This window comes from Hyla sarda, chromosome 2, assembly GCF_029499605.1.
Source record: "Hyla sarda isolate aHylSar1 chromosome 2, aHylSar1.hap1, whole genome shotgun sequence".
NCBI lineage: Eukaryota > Metazoa > Chordata > Amphibia > Anura > Hylidae > Hyla > Hyla sarda.
Genome location: NC_079190.1, coordinates 483,441,522 through 483,464,800, shown reverse-complemented (window position 1 = coordinate 483,464,800; position 23,279 = coordinate 483,441,522). Strand labels below are relative to the sequence as shown.

The 23,279-nt window shown below is 47.1% G+C and overlaps 2 protein-coding genes and 1 long non-coding RNA gene across 3 annotated transcripts in view; 2 read left to right on the top strand and 1 right to left on the bottom strand.

The window, feature by feature from the left end:
* The window catches only part of LOC130357505 (interleukin-10 receptor subunit beta-like), a 50,034-nt gene extending 49,619 nt beyond the window's left edge, over positions 1–415 (top strand). The window contains exon 7 of the mRNA XM_056560202.1: positions 353–415. Coding sequence (XP_056416177.1) covers positions 353–415 — 63 coding nt within the window. The remainder of the gene's footprint in view (positions 1–352) is intronic.
* Positions 416–5,491: 5,076 nt separating this feature from the next.
* The window catches only part of LOC130357115 (uncharacterized), a 45,601-nt gene continuing 27,813 nt past the window's right edge, over positions 5,492–23,279 (top strand). Inside the window, exon 1 of the long non-coding RNA XR_008889111.1 lies at positions 5,492–5,815. This is a non-coding gene — a long non-coding RNA (uncharacterized LOC130357115). The remainder of the gene's footprint in view (positions 5,816–23,279) is intronic.
* Positions 15,726–23,279, bottom strand: part of LOC130357114 (interferon gamma receptor 2-like) — a 55,630-nt gene continuing 48,076 nt past the window's right edge. Inside the window, exons 6-7 of the mRNA XM_056559506.1 lie at positions 22,210–22,361; positions 15,726–18,718 (exon numbers count right to left, since the gene is read on the bottom strand). Of these exons, the coding sequence (XP_056415481.1) occupies positions 18,560–18,718; positions 22,210–22,361 (311 nt within the window). The 3' untranslated portion in view covers positions 15,726–18,559. The remainder of the gene's footprint in view (positions 18,719–22,209; positions 22,362–23,279) is intronic.

The window sequence follows — 23,279 nt, the reverse complement described above, 5'->3', positions numbered from 1 at the left end:
GAAGTTGTACAAAATTAGAAAAACTTGACTGCTTATTTACATAAACGGCGACACCCACCTGTCTACAGGTTGTGCGCGGCATCGCAGCCCAGTTCTAATTAAGTGAATAATCCCCCTGCAATACCCCATTTAACCTGTGGAGGCAGTGGCACATTTGTTGTTTGTTAGGTTTAGAATCATGTAAAACTCTTTGAACATGTTGTAAATTATTTTTTGTAACTTTTTGGAATTTTTTTTTACTGTCTTTTTAATTTATTTACGTTGTAATTACTTATAAAACAATTCAATAAATAGAATAGAAATATATTCTATATGAAAATGTGCAAATATTATGTCACCCCCTGTGTTGTAGATGGAACACGCTCCACTCATTTGTATGGAAGCAACTAACTCAAGCATCTTCAACATCCTATGAGAGCTGGGGCCCCATTCTGGAGATCACGAGGGGGGGGGGGGGGGGGGTTCTCAGCAGTCAGACCCCTCCCCCCCCTTTCACGCAATCAAACACCTATTCCCTACGCATTTATTTTCACTCCTTTAACCCCTTAAGGACCGGGTTTTTTTTCCGTTTTGCATTTTCGTTTTTTGCTCCTTGCCTTTAAAAAATCATAACTCTTTCAATTTTGCACCTAAAAATCCATATGATGGCTTATTTTTTGCGCCACCAATTCTACTTTGTAATGACGTCAGTCATTTTGCCCAAAAATCTACGGTGAAACGGGAAAAAAAATCATTGTGCGACAAAATTGAAAAAAACCCCGCCGTTTTGTAACTTTTGGGGGCTTCCGTTTCTACGTAGTACATTTTTCGGTAAAAATGACACCTTATCTTTATTCTGTAGGTCCATACGATTAAAATGATACCCTACTTGTATAGGTTTGATTTTGTTGTACTTCTGGAAAAAATCTTAACTACATGCAGGAAAATTAATACGTTTAAAATTGTCATCTTCTGACCCCTATAACTTTTTTATTTTTCCGTGTATGGGGCGGTATGAGGGCTCATTTTTTGAGCCGTGATCTGAAGGTTTTAACGGTACCATTTTTGCATTGATAGGACTTATTAATTTTTAAATGATATAAAAAGTGACCAAAAATGCACTATTTTGGACTTTTTTGCGCGCACGCCATTGACCGAGCGGTTTAATTAATGATATATTTTTATAATTCCGACATTTCTGCACGCGGTGATACCACATATGTTTATTTTTATTTACACTGTGTTTTTTTTTTTATTGGAAAATTCAATGGGTGATTCAAACTTTTAATAGGGGAGGAGTTAAATGATCTTTATTCACTTTTTTTTTCACTTTTTTTTTTTTCAGTGTTATAGGTCCCATAGGGACCTATAACACTGCACACACTGACCATTGTTATCCCATAGGGACCTATAACACTGCACACACTGACCATTGTTATCCCATAGGGACCTATAACACTGCACACACTGATCTTTTACATTGATCACTGGTTTCTCATAAGAAACCAGTGATCAACGATTCTGCCGCATGACTGCTCATGCCTGGATCTCAGGCACTGAGCAGTCATTCGGCGATCGGACAGCGAGGAGGCAGGTAGGGGCCCTCCCGCTGTCCTGTCAGCTGTTCGGGATGCCGCGATTAGCCGCGGCTATCCCGAACAGCCCGACTGAGCTAGCCGGCCACTTTCACTTTCACTTTTAGCCGCGCGGCTCAGCTCTGAGCGCGCGGCTAAAGGGTTAATAGCGCGTGGCGCCGCGATCGGCGCTGCGCGCTATTAGAGGCGGGTCCCGGCTTCACTATGACTCCGGGCCCACCGTGATATGACGCGGGGTTACTGTGTAACCCCGCGTTATATCAGGAGAGCAGGACCAAGGGCGTACCTGTACGCCCTTGGTCCTTAAGGGGTTAAAGGGGTACTCCCGTGGAAAGCTTTTTTTTTACATCAACTGGTGACAGAAAGGTAAACAGATTTGTAAATCACTTGTTTAAAAAATCTGAATCCTTCCAGTACTTTTTAGGGGCTGTATACTAAAGAGAAATCCCAAAAATAAATGCATTTCCTCTGATGGCATGACCACAGTGCTCTCTGCTGACCTCTGCTGTCCATTTCATGAACTGTCCAGAGCAGGAAAAAAATCCCCATAGAAAACATATGCTGCACTGGACAGTTCCTAAAATGGACAGCAGAGGTCAGCAGAGAGCACTGTGGTCATGACATCAGAGGAAATGCATTTCTTTTTTGGATTTCTCTTTAGTATACAGCCCCTAAAAAGTACTGGAAGGATTAAGATTTTTTTTATAGAAGTGAATTACAAATCTGTACACCAGTTGATTTAAAAAAAAAAAAGTTTTCCACAGGAGTACCCCTTTAAGCCTTACTGTCAAAATAGTAGCTTTAAATGAACACTATCCTATGAAGGACCATGGACACTATGGGGGAGATTTATCAAAACCTGTGTAGAGGAAGAGTGGTGCAGTTGCCCATAGCAACCAATTAGATTGCTTCTTTAATTTTTCACAGGCCTCTTTAACCTCTTAAGGACCAAGGACGTACCTGTACGTCCTAAGTCTGCTCCCGTTCTATAACACGGGGCCACGCGTCAAAGCGGGTCGGGCCTGGCCTCTAACAACGGCCAGGACCCGTGGCTAATAGCGCGCGACACTGATCTGTGCTAATAGCGCGCGACACTGATTAACCCTTTAGACGCGGAGTTCAAAGTTGAACGCCGCGTCTAAAGTGAAAGTAGATGACTGCCGGTTCGCTCAGGAGGCTGTTCGGGATGTCCGCGGCGAAATTGCGGCATCCCGAACAGCTCTGGGACACGAGGAGGGTCTCCTACCTTGCCTCCTGTGTCCGATCGCCGAATGACTGCTCAGTGCCTGAGATCCAGGCATGAGCAGTCAAGTGGCAGAATCATTGATCAATGGTTCCCTATGAGAAACCAGTGATCAGTGTAAAAGATCAGTGTGTGCAGTGTTATAGGTCCCTATGGGAGCTATAACACTGCAAAAAAAAGTGAAAAAAAAAAAGTGAATAAAGATCATTTAACCCCTTCCCTAGTAAAAGTTTGAATCACCCCCCTTTTCCCATTTAAAAAAAAAACTGTGTAAATAAAAATAAACATATGTGGTATCGCCGTGTCTGGAAATGTCCGAATTAGAAAAATATATTGTTAATTAAACCGCACGGTCAATGGCGTACGCGCAAAAAAATTCCAAAGTCCAAGATAGCGTATTTTTGGTCACTTTTTATATCATGAAAAAATGAATAAAAAGCGATCAAAAAGTCTGATCAATACAAAAATGGTACCGATAAAAACTTCAGATCACGATGCAAAAAATTAGCCCTCATACCGCCCCATAGACGGAAAAATAAAAAAGTTATAGGGGTCAGAAGATGACAATTTTAAACGTATACATTTTCCTGCATGTAGTTATGATTTTTTTTCAGAAGTACGACAAAATCAAACCTATGTAAGTAGGGGATCATTTTAATCATATGGACCTACAGAATAATGATAAGGTGTCATTTTTACCGAAAAATTTACTGCGTAGAAACGGAAGCCCCCAAAAGTTACAAAATGGTTTTTTTTTTTTCTTTAAATTTTGCCTCACAATAATTTTTTTTCCGTTTTGCCGTATAATTTTTGGTAAAATGACTGATGGGGCCCATGATGGGGACAATATATGTGAGGGGCGCATAATGGGGGCAAAATATGAGGGGCGCATGATGGGGGCATTATATGTGAGGGACGCATGATGGGGGCATTATATGTGAGGGGCACATGATGGGGGCATTATATGTGAGGGGCGCATGATGGGGGCATTATATATGAGGGGCCCATGATGGGGGCATTATATGTGAGGGGCGCATGATGGGGGCATTATATGTGAGGGGCGCATGATGGGGGCATTATATGTGAGGGGCGCATGATGGGGGCATTATATGTGAGGGGCGCATGATGGGGGCATTATATGTGAGGGGCGCATGATGGGGGCATTATATGTGAGGGGCGCATGATGGGGGCATTATATGTGAGGGGCGCATGATGGGGGCATTATATGTGAGGGGCGCATGATGGGGGCATTATATGTGAGGGGCGCATGATGGGGGCATTATATGTGAGGGGCGCATGATGGGGGCATTATATGTGAGGGGCGCATGATGGGGGCATTATATGTGAGGGACGCATGATGGGGGCATTATATGTGAGGGGCGCATGATGGGGGCATTATATGTGAGGGGCACATGATGGGGGCATTATATGTGAGGGGCCCATGATGGGGGCATTATATGTGAGGGGCGCATGATGGGGGCATTATATGTGAGGGGCACATGATGGGGGCATTATATGTGAGGGGCGCATGATGGGGGCATTATATGTCAGGGGGCACATGATGGGGGCATTATATGTGAGGGGCGCATGATGGGGGCATTATATGTGAGGGGCGCATGATGGGGGCATTATATGTGAGGGACGCATGATGGGGGCATTATATGTGAGGGAGGCATGATGGGGGCATTATATGTGAGGGACGCATGATGGGGGCATTATATGTGAGGGGCGCATGATGGGGGCATTATATGTGAGGGGCGCATGATGGGGGCATTATATGTCAGGGGGCAGGATGGGGGCATTATATGTGAGGGGCGCATGATGGGGGCATTATATGTGAGGGGCGCATGATGGAGGCATTATATGTGAGGGGCGCATGATGGGGGCATTATATGTGAGGGGCGCATGATGGGGGCATTATATGTCAGGGGGCAGGATGGGGGCATTATATGTGAGGGGCACATGATGGGGGCATTATATGTGAGGGGCACATGATGGGGGCATTATATGTGAGGGGCGCATGATGGGGGCATTATATGTCAGGGGGCAGGATGGGGGCATTATATGTGAGGGGCACATGATGGGGGCATTATATGTGAGGGGCACATGATGGGGGCATTATATGTGAGGGGCGCATGATGGGGACAATATATGTGAGGGGCGCATGATGGGGGCATTATATGTGAGGGGCGCATGATGGGGGCATTATATGTGAGGGGCGCATGATGGGGACAATATATGTGAGGGGCGCATGATGGGGGCATTATATGTCAGGGGGGCACGTGGCCCAGCCTCACCCAGCTTCTACCTCCAGTGGCCCCCAGATAATTTGAGACTCCTGCCCTATAGCTATGTTCTTGTTCACCGATAATTATCCAGTCATACATGAAAGGAACCAGGCTTTAAATCTGTCTCCTTTTTGTAGAAATCATGGCTTAAAATAAAATAATAAAAAGACTACTAGGGTTCCCCATACCATCCAGAACATAACCCTGCCCAGATGCAGCATCATCTTTGTTTCAGCTGAAGCACAGGCTGGGGACAAAGGGGGAGATTTATCAAAACCTGTGCAAAGGGAAAGTTTCCCCGTTGCCCATAGCAACCAATCAGATCGCTTCTTTCATTTTGCAGAGGCCTTGTAAAAAATGAAAGAAGCGAGCTGATGGTTGCTATGGGCAATTTTTCCTCTGGACAGGTTTTGATAAATCTCCCCCAAAGTCCAGGAAGTGAGGGCGGGACATGCACTCCTCTGTGCTCACTCCTGTCCTATCAGACTGCACCATGAAAAAAGATTGGATGAAGATACCAAGCACAGCACAGCCGACTCCGGGAGGAAGTAAATGCATAGTGAGTGAGGGCGGGCTCAGTGCTTACCTTGGACACGCCCCTACATGAGCAGTGGATGTCAGAATGGGTGAGCAGCAGAACAGAGGGATTTGTGAGCCAAATGCAGAAACTAGACACATATAAAAGACATCTAAACCATCTCCATGGCCTAGTAAGTAACATACAGAAGCATTATTTTTTTCTGTGATACGACAGGTACGCTTAAAATTACCTTTTGAAAGTGCAAGCAACGACCATATTAAGAAATGTCTTTATTTATGAATAATGCATTACTCTTCTAAAAGAAGCACAAAATCACAGTTCCTGAGGATGTAGGATCTTGAAAACACTGAGACTTTAAAGTACCCCCCAAAAGTGTTAAAGGGGGGGAGGGGGGACAAACACTTTAGATGGTTGTCAGGCAGACACACAGCTGAGCATATACATATTCTTAGTGTGGAGAAGAACGAAAGCCACAGCCGGACTCTTCCCCCCCCACCCAACATTTGGGAAAATTTGGCCATGTAGGAAAGTCCAACTGCAATTGGAGAATTCGTCCAACACCAACCTAGTGCGTATGGCCAACTCTACAAATATAAATTCCCATCAATATACAGCATGTATACAGAAAATTAGAGAAGACAGAATTAGAGATGAGCGAATTTACAGTAAATTCGATTCGTCTCGAACTTCTCGGCTCGGCAGTTGATGACTTATCCTGCATAAATTAGTTCAGCTTTCCGGTGCTCCGGTGGGCTGGAAAAGGTGGATACAGTCCTAGGAAAGAGTCTCCTAGGTCTGTATCCACCTTATCCAGCCCACTGGAGCACCGGAAAGCTGAACTAATTTATGCAGGATAAGTCATCAACCGCCGAGCCGAGAAGTTTGTGACGAATGGAATTTACTGGAAATTCGCTCATCTCTAGACAGAATGATTGGGCCATACCCCTGTAGCAGCAATGCGGCATCTTGTAGGGGCCAGCAGCAGCAGACCAATATGATCTTACCAGCCCCTGCCACTTTCTTCATTTTATTTAAAGATGACTTATATCCATATAATGATCTATTTTGGCACAATGTAAACGAGACCTGTGCAAATCAGCAAAAAAACTTGTGTCCAGCTTACCTGGGGAATACAAAATATACCCCAGTGGGGGTCACAGGTAGGTTAAAGGGGTACTCCCATGGGAAACTTTTTTTTTTTTTAAATCAACTGGTGCCAGAAAGTTAAAAAGATTTGTAAATGACTTCTATTAAAAAAATCTTAATCCTTCCAGTACTTATTAGCTGCTGAATACTACAGAGGAAATGGTTTTCTTTTTGGAGCACAGAGCTCTCTGCTGACATCATGTCCACAGTGCTCTCTGCTGACATCTCTGTCCATTTTAAGAACTGTCCAGAGTAGGAGAAAATCCCCATAGCAAACATATGTTACTCTGGACAGTTCCTAAAATGGACAGAGATGTCAGCAGAGAATACTGTGGTCCAAAAAGAAAAGCATTACCACTGTAGTATTCAGCAGCTAATAAGTACTGGAAGGATTAAGATTTTTTAATAGAAGTCATTTACAAATCTGTTCGACTTTCTGGCACCAGTTGATTTAAAAAAAAAAAAATAAAGTTTTCCACGGGAGTACCCCTTTAAAGGGGTACTCCACCGCTAGACATCTTATCCCCTAGGGGATAAGATGTCTGATCGTGGGGGGCCCGCTGCTGGATGACTGGCGACGTCATGACCACGCCCTGCTCGTTCCTTCATGGCCACAGCCCGCTTGTGACATCACAGCCACGCCCCCTCAATGCAAGTCTATGGGAGGGGGCGTGACGGATGTCACGCCCCCTCCCATAGACTTGCATTGAGGGGTGTAGCCATGACATCATGAGCCTCCGGCACTGCACCCGATGCTTAAAACGAACGCCAGGTGCAGCAGGGAGATCGTGGGGGTCCTAAGCGGTGGGACCCCCGCGATCAGACATCTTATCCCCTTTGGATAGGGGATAAGATGTCTAGGGACAGAGTATCCCTTTAACAACTTCAAATTACACAAAATTCCAGTGAAATGGGATCACTCTACCCCCTTGTTAAACCCACCTACAACATAACTTTTATTAGATATTTATGAAGAAATACTTGCACAAAAACTCTTTATAAATACCTATATATCGCCAGAGTATAAATATTGATGTGTGCCACAGGGCTGAATAGTATATACCTCAATGGTGCTTATAACTGTACACTGTATACAACATCCCTCTCGGCCTCATCTGTTGTCTTAGCAAATTGGGAGCTCTGCTTAAGGTACTCTGGGTACACTAGACTTTAAAATATTAACACACCTAGCCCCCCCTGACCTGTTTCACCAAGCACCTTCATTAGCCCAAACCTCTGAAGACGCTCAGCTCAGCGAAACATGTCAGAGGGTTAGGTGTGTTAATACATTAAAGTCTACTGTCGCCAGAGTACCTTAACCATGCTGGTGGATTGCAGCTACCAATTTGCTAAGACAATAGAGGAGGCCGAGAGGGATGTGGAATACAGTGTACAGTTATAAGCACCATTGAGGTATATACTATTCAGCCATGTGGCACACATCAATATTTATACTCTGGCGATATAGTTGTGATGTCCCAGTACGGGATATAGTCCCGTACAGTACTTAGGCCCTGTCAGGTTGAGCCCCTTAGTGTCCTAGGGGCTCTTCTGCAGTGTCTCCCCCATAGTAATATATATTATGTATAGTGTTATGTGTAAAGAACCTTTAAATTAGTCACATGATAATGTGTTCTCCTGATGTGTTACCCAGAGAGCACCAGCTAACCAGGTGACTAGGTGAGGGGGAGCCATTGCAATCTCTCTCTTCCTGCTGAGGCACAGTAAAGATCAGACGCCTCAGAGACAGCTTTCAGCACATTTGGAGGCCTCAAGCCTACCTACAGCCACATGCCAGTAAGTCAAGTCATCAATGTCTGCTGTCACTACCTACAGTCAAGTCATGTCTATTATAGTCAGCTAGCATGGCTGTTCTAAAGTCTGTCAAAGTCACTACAAGTCCCAGCAATCTGCGAGGTCCTTCTGGCCTAGCTGTAAAGACTATTTCCATCTGTCTACCTCAGTTAAAGCTACCGTTAACCCTAACCTGGTCTTGGACTATTATTGCCCTGCCTAAACTTACTGCGGTACTGCTGTTCGAGTGGTTACTGGGAAAACCACTCCCTGGCGTCACGAACATTTAGGGGTTAATAACACCTTGCCCCTGGGCTACAACATCTTTCCCACACCTCACCCCTGTGGCCCACCACATAGTTATTTTTACAGAGTTTTTGTGCAAGTATTTTTTAATAAATACTGTTTCTAATAAAAGTTATGTTTTAGATGAGGTAAATAAAGGGAGAGTGATCAAATTTCACTGGGATCTTGTGTAATTTTCAGCTCACCTGGGAAACATGGTGCATGCCAATTGTTACGCCGAGCGCTCCGGGTCCCCGCTCCTCCCCGGAGCGCTCGCTACACTCTCTCCGCTGCAGCGCTCCGGTCAGATCCACTGACCCGGGGCGCTGCGATTCTGCTTCCAGCCGGGATGCGATTCGCGATGCGGGTAGCGCCCGCTCGCGATGCGCACCCCGGCTCCCGTACCTGACTCGCTCTCCCTCGGTCCTGTCCCGGCGCGCGCGGCCCCGCTCCCTAGGGCGCGCGCGCGCCGGGTCTTTGCGATTTAAAGGGCCACTGCGCCGCTGATTGGCGCAGTGATTCCAATTAGTGTCTTCACCTGTGCACTTCCCTATATCACCTCACTTCCCCTGCACTTCCCTGCCGGATCTTGTTGCCATTGTGCCAGTGAAAGCGTTCCTTGTATGTTCCTAGCCTGTGTTCCAGACCTCCTGCCGTTGCCCCTGACTACGATCCTTGCTGCCTGCCCCGACCTTCTGCTACGTCCGACCTTGCTTCTGTCTACTCCCTTGTACCGCGCCTATCTTCAGCAGCCAGAGAGGTTGAGCCGTTGCTAGTGGATACGACCTGGTCACTACCGCCGCAGCAAGACCATCCCGCTTTGCGGCGGGCTCTGGTGAAAACCAGTAGTGACTTAGAACCGATCCACTAGCACGGTCCACGCCAATCCCTCTCTGGCACAGAGGATCCACTACCCGCCAGCCGGCATCGTGACAGTAGATCCGGCCATGGATCCCGCTGAAGTTCCTCTGCCAGTTGTCGCTGACCTCACCACGGTGGTCGCCCAGCAGTCACAACAGATAGCGCAACAAGGCCAACAGCTGTCTCAACTGACCGTTATGCTACAACAGTTACTACCACAGCTTCAGCAGTCATCTCCTCCGCCAGCTCCTGCACCTCCTCCGCAGCGAGTGGCCGCTCCTGGGCTACGCCTATCCTTGCCGGATAAATTTGATGGGGACTCTAAGTTTTGCCGTGGCTTTCTTTCCCAATGTTCCCTGCATCTGGAGATGATGTCGGACCTGTTTCCCACTGAAAGGTCTAAGGTGGCTTTCGTAGTCAGCCTTCTGTCCGGAAAAGCCCTGTCATGGGCCACACCGCTCTGGGACCGCAATGACCCCGTCACTGCCTCTGTACACTCCTTCTTCTCGGAAATCCGAAGTGTCTTTGAGGAACCTGCCCGAGCCTCTTCTGCTGAGACTGCCCTGTTGAACCTGGTCCAGGGTAATTCTTCCGTTGGCGAGTATGCCGTACAATTCCGTACTCTTGCTTCAGAATTGTCCTGGAATAATGAGGCCCTCTGCGCGACCTTTAAAAAAGGCCTATCCAGCAACATTAAAGATGTTCTGGCCGCACGAGAAATTCCTGCTAATCTACATGAACTTATTCACCTAGCCACTCGCATTGACATGCGTTTTTCCGAAAGGCGTCAGGAGCTCCGCCAAGATATGGACTCTGTTCGCACGAGGCGTTTCTTCTCCTCGGCTCCTCTCTCCTCTGGTCCCCTGCAATCTGTTCCTGTGCCTCCCGCCGTGGAGGCTATGCAGGTCGACCGGTCTCGCCTGACACCTCAAGAGAGGACACGACGCCGCATGGAGAACCTCTGCCTGTACTGTGCTAGTACCGAACACTTCCTGAGGGATTGTCCTATCCGTCCTCCCCGCCTGGAAAGACGTACGCTGACTCCGCACAAAGGTGAGACAGTCCTTGATGTCTACTCTGCTTCTCCACGTCTTACTGTGCCTGTGCGGATGTCTGCCTCTGCCTTCTCCTTCTCTACCGTGGCCTTCTTGGACTCTGGATCTGCAGGAAATTTTATTTTGGCCTCTCTCGTCAACAGGTTCAACATCCCAGTGACCAGTCTCGCCAGACCCCTTTACATCAATTGTGTAAACAATGAAAGATTGGACTGTACCATACGCTTCCGCACGGAGCCCCTTCTAATGAGCATCGGATCTCATCACGAGAGGATTGAACTTTTGGTCCTCCCCAATTGCACCTCGGAAATTCTCCTTGGACTTCCCTGGCTTCAACTTCATTCCCCAACCCTGGATTGGTCCACTGGGGAGATCAAGAGTTGGGGGCCCTCTTGTTCCAAGGACTGTCTAAGACCGGTTCCCAGTAACCCTTGCCGTGACTCTGTGGTTCCCTCAGTAACCGGTCTCCCTAAGGCCTATATGGACTTCGCGGATGTTTTCTGCAAAAAACAAGCTGAGACTCTACCTCCTCACAGGCCTTATGATTGCCCTATCGACCTCCTCCCGGGTACTACTCCACCCCGGGGCAGAATTTATCCTCTCTCTGCCCCAGAGACTCTTGCCATGTCTGAGTATGTCCAGGAAAATTTAAAAAAGGGCTTTATCCGTAAATCCTCCTCTCCTGCCGGAGCTGGATTTTTCTTTGTGTCCAAAAAAGATGGCTCCCTACGTCCTTGCATTGACTACCGCGGTCTTAATAAAATCACGGTTAAGAACCGCTACCCCCTACCCCTCATCTCTGAACTCTTTGATCGCCTCCAAGGTGCCCACATCTTTACTAAATTGGACTTAAGAGGCGCCTATAACCTCATCCGCATCAGAGAGGGGGATGAGTGGAAAACGGCGTTTACCACCAGAGATGGACACTTTGAGTATCTGGTCATGCCCTTTGGCCTGTGCAACGCCCCTGCTGTCTTCCAAGACTTTGTCAATGAAATTTTTCGTGATCTGCTATACTCCTGTGTTGTTGTATATCTGGACGATATCCTAATTTTCTCTGCCAATCTAGAAGAACACCGCCAGCATGTCCGTATGGTTCTTCAGAGACTTCGTGACAATCAACTCTATGCCAAAATTGAGAAATGTCTGTTTGAATGCCAATCTCTTCCTTTTTCTAGGATATTTGGTCTCTGGCCAGGGACTACAAATGGATCCAGACAAACTCTCTGCCGTCTTAGATTGGCCACGCCCCTCCGGACTCCGTGCTATCCAACGCTTTTTGGGGTTCGCCAATTATTACAGGCAATTTATTCCACATTTTTCTACCGTTGTGGCTCCTATCGTGGCTTTAACCAAAAAAAATGCCGATCCCAAGTCGTGGCCTCCTCAAGCGGAAGACGCCTTTAAACGACTCAAGTCTGCCTTTTCTTCGGCTCCCGTGCTCTCCAGACCTGACCCTTCCAAACCCTTCCTATTGGAGGTTGATGCCTCCTCAGTGGGAGCTGGAGCTGTTCTTTTACAAAAAAATTCTTCCGGGCATGCTGTCACTTGTGGTTTTTTTTCTAGGACCTTCTCTCCGGCGGAGAGGAACTACTCCATCGGGGATCGAGAGCTTCTAGCCATTAAATTAGCACTTGAGGAATGGAGGCATCTGCTGGAGGGATCAAGATTTCCAGTTATTATTTACACCGACCACAAGAACCTCTCCTACCTCCAGTCTGCCCAACGGCTGAATCCTCGCCAGGCCCGGTGGTCTCTGTTCTTTGCCCGATTTAATTTTGAGATTCACTTTCGTCCTGCCGATAAGAACATTAGGGCCGATGCTCTCTCTCGTTCCTCGGATGCCTCAGAAGTTGAACTCTCTCCGCAACACATCATTCCACCTGACTGCCTGATCTCCACTTCTCCAGCCTCCATCAGGCAAACTCCTCCAGGAAAGACCTTTGTTTCTCCACGCCAACGCCTCGGAATCCTCAAATGGGGTCACTCCTCCCATCTCGCTGGTCATGTGGGCATCAAGAAATCTGTGCAACTCATCTCCCGCTTCTATTGGTGGCCGACTCTGGAGACGGATGTTGTGGACTTTGTGCGAGCCTGCACTATCTGTGCCCGGGATAAGACTCCTCGCCAGAAGCCCGCTGGTTTTCTTCATCCCCTGCCTGTCCCCGAACAGCCTTGGTCTCTGATTGGTATGGATTTTATTACTGATTTACCCCCTTCCCGTGGCAACACTGTTATTTGGGTGGTCGTTGATCGATTCTCCAAAATGGCACATTTCATCCCTCTTCCTGGTCTTCCTTCAGCGCCTCAGTTGGCTAAACAATTTTTTGTACACATTTTTCGTCTTCACGGATTGCCTACGCAGATCGTCTCGGATAGAGGCGTCCAATTCGTGTCTAAATTCTGGAGGGCTCTCTGTAAACAACTCAAGATTAAATTAAATTTTTCTTCTGCATATCATCCCCAGTCCAATGGACAAGTAGAAAGAATTAACCAAGTCTTGGGTGATTATTTGCGACATTTTGTTTCCTCCCGCCAGGATGACTGGGCAGATCTCCTTCCATGGGCCGAATTCTCGTATAACTTCAGAGTCTCTGAATCTTCCTCCAAATCCCCATTTTTCGTGGTGTACGGCCGTCACCCTCTTCCCCCCCTCCCTACCCCCTTGCCCTCTGGTCTGCCCGCTGTGGATGAAATTTCTCGTGACCTTTCCATTATATGGAGAGAGACCCAAAATTCTCTCCTACAGGCTTCATCACGCATGAAGAGGTTCGCGGATAAGAAAAGAAGAGCTCCTCCCGTTTTTTCCCCTGGAGACAAGGTATGGCTCTCCGCTAAATATGTCCGCTTCCGTGTCCCTAGCTACAAGTTGGGACCACGCTATCTTGGTCCTTTCAAAATTTTCTGTCAAATTAATCCTGTCTCTTACAAACTTCTTCTTCCTCCTTCTCTTCGTATCCCTAATGCCTTTCACGTCTCTCTTCTTAAACCACTCATCCTCAACCGTTTTTCTCCCAAATCTGTTCCTCCCACTCCTGTTTCCGGCTCCTCGGACATCTTCTCTGTCAAAGAGATCTTAGCCTCTAAAAAGGTCAGAGGGAAAACTTTTTTTCTAGTGGACTGGGAGGGTTGTGGTCCTGAAGAGAGATCCTGGGAACCTGAGGACAACATCCTAGATAAAAGTCTGCTCCTCAGGTTCTCAGGCCCTAAAAAGAGGGGGAGACCCAAGGGGGGGGGGTACTGTTACGCCGAGCGCTCCGGGTCCCCGCTCCTCCCCGGAGCGCTCGCTACACTCTCTCCGCTGCAGCGCTCCGGTCAGATCCACTGACCCGGGGCGCTGCGATTCTGCTTCCAGCCGGGATGCGATTCGCGATGCGGGTAGCGCCCGCTCGCGATGCGCACCCCGGCTCCCGTACCTGACTCGCTCTCCCTCGGTCCTGTCCCGGCGCGCGCGGCCCCGCTCCCTAGGGCGCGCGCGCGCCGGGTCTTTGCGATTTAAAGGGCCACTGCGCCGCTGATTGGCGCAGTGATTCCAATTAGTGTCTTCACCTGTGCACTTCCCTATATCACCTCACTTCCCCTGCACTTCCCTGCCGGATCTTGTTGCCATTGTGCCAGTGAAAGCGTTCCTTGTATGTTCCTAGCCTGTGTTCCAGACCTCCTGCCGTTGCCCCTGACTACGATCCTTGCTGCCTGCCCCGACCTTCTGCTACGTCCGACCTTGCTTCTGTCTACTCCCTTGTACCGCGCCTATCTTCAGCAGCCAGAGAGGTTGAGCCGTTGCTAGTGGATACGACCTGGTCACTACCGCCGCAGCAAGACCATCCCGCTTTGCGGCGGGCTCTGGTGAAAACCAGTAGTGACTTAGAACCGATCCACTAGCACGGTCCACGCCAATCCCTCTCTGGCACAGAGGATCCACTACCCGCCAGCCGGCATCGTGACAGTAGATCCGGCCATGGATCCCGCTGAAGTTCCTCTGCCAGTTGTCGCTGACCTCACCACGGTGGTCGCCCAGCAGTCACAACAGATAGCGCAACAAGGCCAACAGCTGTCTCAACTGACCGTTATGCTACAACAGTTACTACCACAGCTTCAGCAGTCATCTCCTCCGCCAGCTCCTGCACCTCCTCCGCAGCGAGTGGCCGCTCCTGGGCTACGCCTATCCTTGCCGGATAAATTTGATGGGGACTCTAAGTTTTGCCGTGGCTTTCTTTCCCAATGTTCCCTGCATCTGGAGATGATGTCGGACCTGTTTCCAACTGAAAGGTCTAAGGTGGCTTTCGTAGTCAGCCTTCTGTCCGGAAAAGCCCTGTCATGGGCCACACCGCTCTGGGACCGCAATGACCCCGTCACTGCCTCTGTACACTCCTTCTTCTCGGAAATCCGAAGTGTCTTTGAGGAACCTGCCCGAGCCTCTTCTGCTGAGACTGCCCTGTTGAACCTGGTCCAGGGTAATTCTTCCGTTGGCGAGTATGCCGTACAATTCCGTACTCTTGCTTCAGAATTGTCCTGGAATAATGAGGCCCTCTGCGCGACCTTTAAAAAAGGCCTATCCAGCAACATTAAAGATGTTCTGGCCGCACGAGAAATTCCTGCTAATCTACATGAACTTATTCACCTAGCCACTCGCATTGACATGCGTTTTTCCGAAAGGCGTCAGGAGCTCCGCCAAGATATGGACTCTGTTCGCACGAGGCGTTTCTTCTCCTCGGCTCCTCTCTCCTCTGGTCCCCTGCAATCTGTTCCTGTGCCTCCCGCCGTGGAGGCTATGCAGGTCGACCGGTCTCGCCTGACACCTCAAGAGAGGACACGACGCCGCATGGAGAACCTCTGCCTGTACTGTGCTAGTACCGAACACTTCCTGAGGGATTGTCCTATCCGTCCTCCCCGCCTGGAAAGACGTACGCTGACTCCGCACAAAGGTGAGACAGTCCTTGATGTCTACTCTGCTTCTCCACGTCTTACTGTGCCTGTGCGGATGTCTGCCTCTGCCTTCTCCTTCTCTACCGTGGCCTTCTTGGACTCTGGATCTGCAGGAAATTTTATTTTGGCCTCTCTCGTCAACAGGTTCAACATCCCAGTGACCAGTCTCGCCAGACCCCTTTACATCAATTGACACCAATGCTTCAAATTAACCACGAAAAATAAGCTTGAGCCTTTACTACACATAAAAGTCCATTTTTATAAAGGATCCATTAATATCAGAACAGGACATGCAAGAGAAATGCATCCCAAACACACTGACAGGTTTTGGATCTAGAGATCCTTACTCATAACGTAATCTGATCAGTGTGAATATCACTCCTATACTGACAAGGTCCCTCCTGGTCCCCCCCTGGTGCCAATGGGGTGTTGTTTCAATAAAACTTTAAACATACACAAAAACATCTAAAAAGGAAAAAAAAAACTCAATAATGTAGTATTAAATCAGTTCTGCTATTTAGATCCCATGGCTGAATGTAGTAACCACAGTTAGGATCTTTTTAACCCTCAAGTCACAGGGAGCAAACTCTTTTTTTAAAGTGGTACTCCACTCCCCCAGCGTTCGGAACATTTAGCTGGTGCAGGCTTTGGGGTCGCCACGCCCCCTCGTGACATCACGTGCCCGCCCCTTGTGATGTCGTACCCCGCCCCCTCAATGCAAGTCTATGGGAGGGGGTGTGAAGGCCAGCGTTCAGAACTAAATGTTGGGGAGTGGAGTACCCCTTTAATGTTAGCTTTGAAAATGGTGACAACCCACCATAATTAGTTTTTTGGGGTAGGGGGGTTTACACCATGTATGTCATGTATTACGTTACCTAGATGCCTTTTGGATTTTAATGTGTAGTGCTGGCCTAAGCTTTTTTTCATGGTAATAGGGACCACCTATGACTACATTTAGTGAACCCATGCAGAGGTGGATCCAGTGACTTTAAATTTAACCTGTATGTACATACAGATCATTTTCAATTTTTTTTCTTTTTTCTTAAAAAAACATTGGCTTAACCTGTGGAATAGCCTCTTATAATACTGAATGCATGCACTGCCACGCCTAGTCTGCTGTATGCATGCACTGCCACGCCTAGTCTGCTGTATGCATGCACTGCCACGCCTAGTCTGCAACAAGGACAACCTTAGTCATTGCAGAAGATAATGCCGGTCCACTGATTTCGAATTGGCTGGGGGCAAAAAACACAAACCCTTTTGGTGGAAACTTGTGGAATTTGATGACTTTACATGGAGTTCATACTTGATGGCACACATATAGTAGAGCTAGTTTCGACCAAGTCCCAGGTGGCTTCTGTGGTGGACAGCCTTGACACTTTATATCAGCTTCATCCCCTTTCTACTCTCAGTCTAGCATCTAAATGAGAAGGTTCCTCCAAGACATCAGGAGGTAAGGAAAAAAATTGCTTCACTATCTCCCAATGTTCACGCTAAGACCCCATACATGGGGGAGATTTACCAAAACCTGTCCAGAGGAAAAATTGCCCATAGCAACCAATCAGATCTCTTCTTTCATTTTGCAGAGGCCTTGTGAAAAATGAAAGAAGCGATCTGATTGGTTGCTAGGGGCAACTGGGTAACTTTTCCTCTGGACAGGTTTTGGTAAATCTCCCCCCATGTGCTGAAGGGATCCCTTTCTTGGCCTTTGCCTCTACCCTTTTATAGCTGGTCATATACATAAGATGGTTGTATATCGCAAATGCTTATTTAGCGGACAGTTCCCTCCATAGACATGACTTAGCCACGTAGGCCTCTGCTTTGAATGGGTAGAGTTGAGAAAGCATCCAAACCACTCGCTCAGCCAGTAGCATGCGGAGGAGGTTTGTTACAGTGTGTCACGCCAGTAGTAAGGTGGGGCGTGCCAAAGGGCAGAGTCAAGGGGGCGGCAAAATTTGCTTTCGCCTAGGGTGGAAAAAATCCTTTCACCAGCCCTGCATGCAGTCCTCGAATTGTAAACCACATGAGAACAAAGGAGCATCCTAATAAAATAAGAAAGCCCCTGACTCAAAATCTAAGCATCAGCGGAACATGCAGGATAAGCCTGGGGAAAAAAAAGTGTGGGAACTCACCCAAGATTTCCACTCAAGGGCTGGTTCTGCTAATGGGAACAGTGTTCCTGCTGTGGAAACTGTGCCGGAACTCAGTTCCCACGAGTTCCTGCAGGACTTGAGCCCTGAGGATAAGTGCATAGATTTGGCGACAAGACGACAACCTGAGTTATTACAAAAACAATTGTCCCACAACTCCATCTTGGTATCCAGAAATTCCCTTACCATAGTGTCCTAGGACAGTGCCAGGAGTCGTATAAGTCAACTGTACCTATCAGTCAGGTTTAGTTCAGTTACCATGGACAATTCCTAAACACTGCACTTGTCCTAAGAGTGGTCAGGAAGTGTGTGCATTGAATCCAAGGTGGCATCTGCACCTGCTTCATCTGTAAAGCGTGAGTCCCGCCAATGTTCAGCGTGAGTCCCGCCAATGTTCAGCGTGAGTCCCGCCAATGTTCAGCGTGAGTCCCGCCAATGTTCAGCGTGAGTCCCGCCAATGTTCAGCGTGAGTCCCGCCAATGTTCAGCGTGAGTCCCGCCAATGTTCAGCGTGAGTCCCGCCAATGTTCAGCGTGAGTCCCGCCAATGTTCAGCGTGAGTCCCGCCAATGTTCAGCGTGAGTCCCGCCAATGTTCAGCGTGAGTCCTGCCATTGTTCAGCGTGAGTCCTGCCAATGTTCAGCGTGAGTCCTGCCAATGTTCCGCGTGAGTCCTGCCATTGTTCAGTGAGATCTTCTTCAGGTTTTCTCAGCAGACACCAGGTTTGGGTCATCACACGCCTGGTTAACCACCACTACGACAACTGACTCTATAATCGAAATACCGTCACAATGTTCTTCATCCTGGTCGAGATTGATCGCAGCCTCATACGGTGGGTCCGGAACATTATCTAAGAACTGTAAAAGCATATGCATTAATAATGACATGGTGCGCCAAATAGGTGAGTAGAATGTGGGCGGTCCCTGGGATAGAAATGACAGCAGGTAAAATTATCATTACCAGCAAGGTCAGAGGAGAGAGGGCATGCTGGGAATGTGCCCTGGGGGACATGGGGATGCCAAAAAAGAGCCATGGTAAGTAAAAGCCTAGCTATTCCTATGAGGGGTAGACTAGAGATATTAGAAAACAGCCTGCAGTCTGCTGAGGGGATGTTGGGGGCAGGGCAGAAACTTTTCCCTAATGCTAAAGGGATCAATTTATGAGGCCCTGATCATTGACGACTATGGGGAATCAATCAGGAGTCAAATAAAACAAGGCAAGCAGGAAAAGATTAGCGGATCGATATATAGTTTTGTGGAAAAAGATTCAGCAGAACTTGTAATCTATTGCTATAAATCTCCGCTTATTCTGGACTTAGGAGTCCAGTGGGCGGTCCTAATAGGTGATTGAAAGAGATAACTGAGTCCGGACCACCCACAGGACTCCTAAGGCCCCTTTCACACTATAAACAATGAACGCCCGTTATAAAAAGCCTGGAAATCGACAGTTATACGGCCGGTACAAAATCACTAAAGGCCGTTAGAAAATCCCATTATAGTCTATAGGATGTTTCTGTTAGCCATTTTAACCCGTTATTGCCTGTTATTAATAAGGGCCGATATTTTGTGACGGACAAATGAACGGGAGAAATATTGCATGCACTAATTCTCCCGTTACTATCGCCTGTCACAAAATAATGGCCCTTATTAATAACGGGTGAAAACGGGTTAAAACGGCTATTACAAAAACCCCATAGACTATAATGGGATTTTCTAACGGCCTTTAGTGATTTTGTACCGGCCGTATAACTGTCGATTTCCAGGCTTTTTATAACGGGCGCTCATAACGGAAGTATTTTTATAGTACGAAAGGGGCCCAAGCCAAAAATGAACAGGAATTATTATAACTACATGCACCAAAATTAGTATGTTTAAAATTGTCATTTTTGACCCCCAATCCTTTTTTTTATTTTTCCGCATGCAAAGCTATATGAGGGCTAATTTTTTTGCACTGTGATCTTTTTGTTTTCATGGGACTTTTTGATCGCTTTTATACATTTTTTTATAGTATATAAAGTGACCAAAAATGTGCTGTTTTAGACTTGTTTTAGGTGTTTTTTACGTGTACGCCATTGACTGTGAGGCTTACATAACATTATATTTTAATAGTTTGTACTCACTTTTATTAACTTTTTTTTTTTCAAATTTTACTTTTTTAGTTTTTTTAGTCCACATAGGAGGCTATAACATGCAGCCAAAGCTTTGGCTCAGCATTAATCAATGTTATCGGTGCTCTGCTGCTCTAGCCTGCAGAGCCTGGCTAGAGCTTCAGAACACCAATCGGACGGCGAGGAGGCAGATAAGGACCCTCCCTCTGTCCACTCAGCTGATCCAGAGCCGGGATTTCCCCACAGATGTTCTGATCAGCTCCACTGAGCTAACTGGCATTGTTGACTCCCACATTTAGACACTTTGATTAACTTTGATCCAAAAGGTTAATCCCGGGCCTCGGCCCGAACGGTGATGTCTAGCATTAACCGTGGGTCCTGGCTGCTAATCGCAATCAGGACCCACCGCGTATGAATCGTGCTCAGCTATTGAGCACGCTTCAAACCCTGGAAACTGGCCCGGGATGTACAGGTATGCCCTGGGTCCTTAAGTAGCCAGATTCAAGGGCATACCTGTACGCCCTTAGTCCTTAACAGGTTATAGATAGTTTTTGGTGCAGCATGGTGGCTCAGTGGTTAGGACTGTTGGCTATGGTGGGATTTGAACCAAGGTTCAACCTAGTTGTCCTTAGTGGGATTCGAAATAAGGTCCAGCCTAGTTGTCCTTAGTGGTATTTGAACCTAGGTTCAACCTACTTGTCCTTGGTTGCATCCGAACATAGGTTCACCATAGTTGTGCTTGGTGGGGTTTGAACCTAGGTATAAACCTAGTTGTCTTTGGTGGGATTTGAACCTAGGTTCAGCCTTGGTGGGTTTTGAACCTAGGTTCAGCATAGTTGTCCTTGGTAGGATTTGAACCTAAGTTCAACCTAGTTGTCCTTGGTGGGTTTTGAACCTAGGTTCAGCATAGTTGTCCTTGGTGGGTTTTGAACCTAGGTTCAGCATAGTTGTCCTTGGTGGGATTTAAACCTAGGTGGGATTTAAACCTAGGGATTTAAACCTATATGTCCTTTTTAACCTAGGTTCAACCTAGTTTTCCTTGGTGGGATTTGAACCTAGGTTCAACCTAATTGTCCTTGGTGGCATTTAAACCTGGGTTTAACCTAGTTGTCCTTGGTGGGATTTGAACCTAGGTTCAACCTAGTTGTCCTTGGTGGGATTTAAACCTGGGTTCAACCTAGTTGTCCTTGGTGGGATTTGAACCTAAGTTCAACCTAGTTGTCCTTGGTGGGATTTGAACCTAGGTTCAACCTAGTTGTCCTTGGTGGGATTTAAACCTGGGTTCAACCTAGTTGTCCTTGGTGGGATTTGTACCTAGATTCAACCTAGTTGTCCTTGGTGGGATTTGTACCTAGGTTCAACCTAGTTGTCCTTGGTGGGATTTGAACCTAGGTTCAACCTAGTTGTCCTTGGTGGGATTTTTACCTAGATTTAAAGGGGTACTCCGCTCCTCAGCATTTGAAACAAACTGTTCCGAACGCTGGAGCCGATGCCGGGAGCTTGTGACGTCATAGCCCCGCCCCATCATGATGTCACGCCCACCCCCTCAATGCAAGTCTATGGGAGGGGGTGTGGCTGCTGTCACACCCCCTCCCATGGACTTGTATTGAGGGTGCGGGCGTGATGTCATGAGGGGGCGGGGCTATGACGTCACAAGCTCCCGGCATCAGCATTCGAAACAGTTTGTTCCAAACGCTGAGCAGCGGGGTACCCCTTTAAATCCCACCAAGGACCAAATCTGTAAAGAGATTGTATGTTTTCCCAGTGTTTGTGTGGGTTCCTTCCTATACTGATACAGTATGTGAATTTAGATTGTGAGCCCCAATTGGGCAGGAAACTATTTTAAGAGATGACACTCTCTATACAGCGCTGCAGACTATGCTGAAGCTATATAAATAAAGCGATCATTCATTTTACACATTTTACTATGAATCAACTTCAATGTATCCCTATAGAAAAATAGAACTAAAAAAATTTTTTTAAATCAGTGTTTCCCAACCAGAGTGCCTCCAGCTGTTGCAAAACTACAACTCCCAGTATGCCCGGACAGCCAAAGGCTGTCCGGGCATCCTGGGAGTTGTAGTTTTGCAACAGCTGGAGGCACCCTGGTTAGGAAACACTGTTTTATAGGTTTACCAGCTGAGTATATAGTAGCCGTATAGGCCTGTACTTCTTGCCATAGGGCGCTATGATTTTCCCCATTCATGGTTTTACCGTAGTAAAGAAAGAATGGGCACTCACCTGCTGTATGTGATACGGCATCCTGAAGGGGGGATACAGAAGACGCTTTAGAACAGCATTGTTTCTATATATTACGTATCCAACGAGGGAGCAGACCAGGCAGACGATAATAACACATCCGATTACCACAGCCAGCTCCTTCCCGGAGTAATCTGAATTTTGGGAGAAAAAAAATAAAGTATAAAAATCAGTACTGACAGTACACAGGCTGTTCGGGCATGCTGGGAGTTGTACTTTTGCAACAGCTGGAGGCTCCCTGTTGGAAAACACTACCCCTTTCCTACTTCAAGAAGAGAGGGGGGCGGTTTATATAGAAAATTTATTAAAATTATAGGTGTATACTAGTGTGTGTGTTATCTATATACTAACTAGAGCAATTTCCTTGGTGATCATAGAGCCAGTCTATGTACAGTATAGACCAAAAACCCTCAAGTTAAAGGGGTACATTTTTTTTTTTTTTTTTAAATCCACTGGTGCCAGAAAGTTAAACAGATTTGTAAATGACTTATTTTTAAAAAATCTTAATCCTTCCAGTACTTAGCTGCTGTATGCTCCACAGTAAGTTCTTTTCTTTTTGAATAGCTTTCCAGTCTGACCACAGTGCTCTCTCTGCTGCCACCTCTGTCCATATCAGGAACCGTCCAGAGGAGGAGCAAATCCCCATAGCAAACCTCTCCTGCTCTGGACAGTTCCTGACATAGACAGAGGTGTCAGCAGAGAGCACTGTGTTGAGACTGAAAAGAAATTCAAAAAGAAAAGAACTTCCTGTGGAGCATACAGCAGCTGATAAGTACCGGAAGGATTAGGATTTTTTTTTAAATAGAAGTAATTTACTAATCTGTATAACTTTCTGGCACCAGTTGATTTAAAAAAAATAAAATAATAATTTTTCCACCGGAGTACCCCTTTAAGATTAGGGAGTACATTCTTGTCTTATCTACATCTTTCTAAATGCACATACCTTTAATACTCAACAATATAAATTAACTCTTTAAAGGATAAGTCTCGTGCTAGAAAACGTATCCCCTATCCGAATGTCCGAGCTCTGAGGTCCCCCTCGTGGGAGAGCC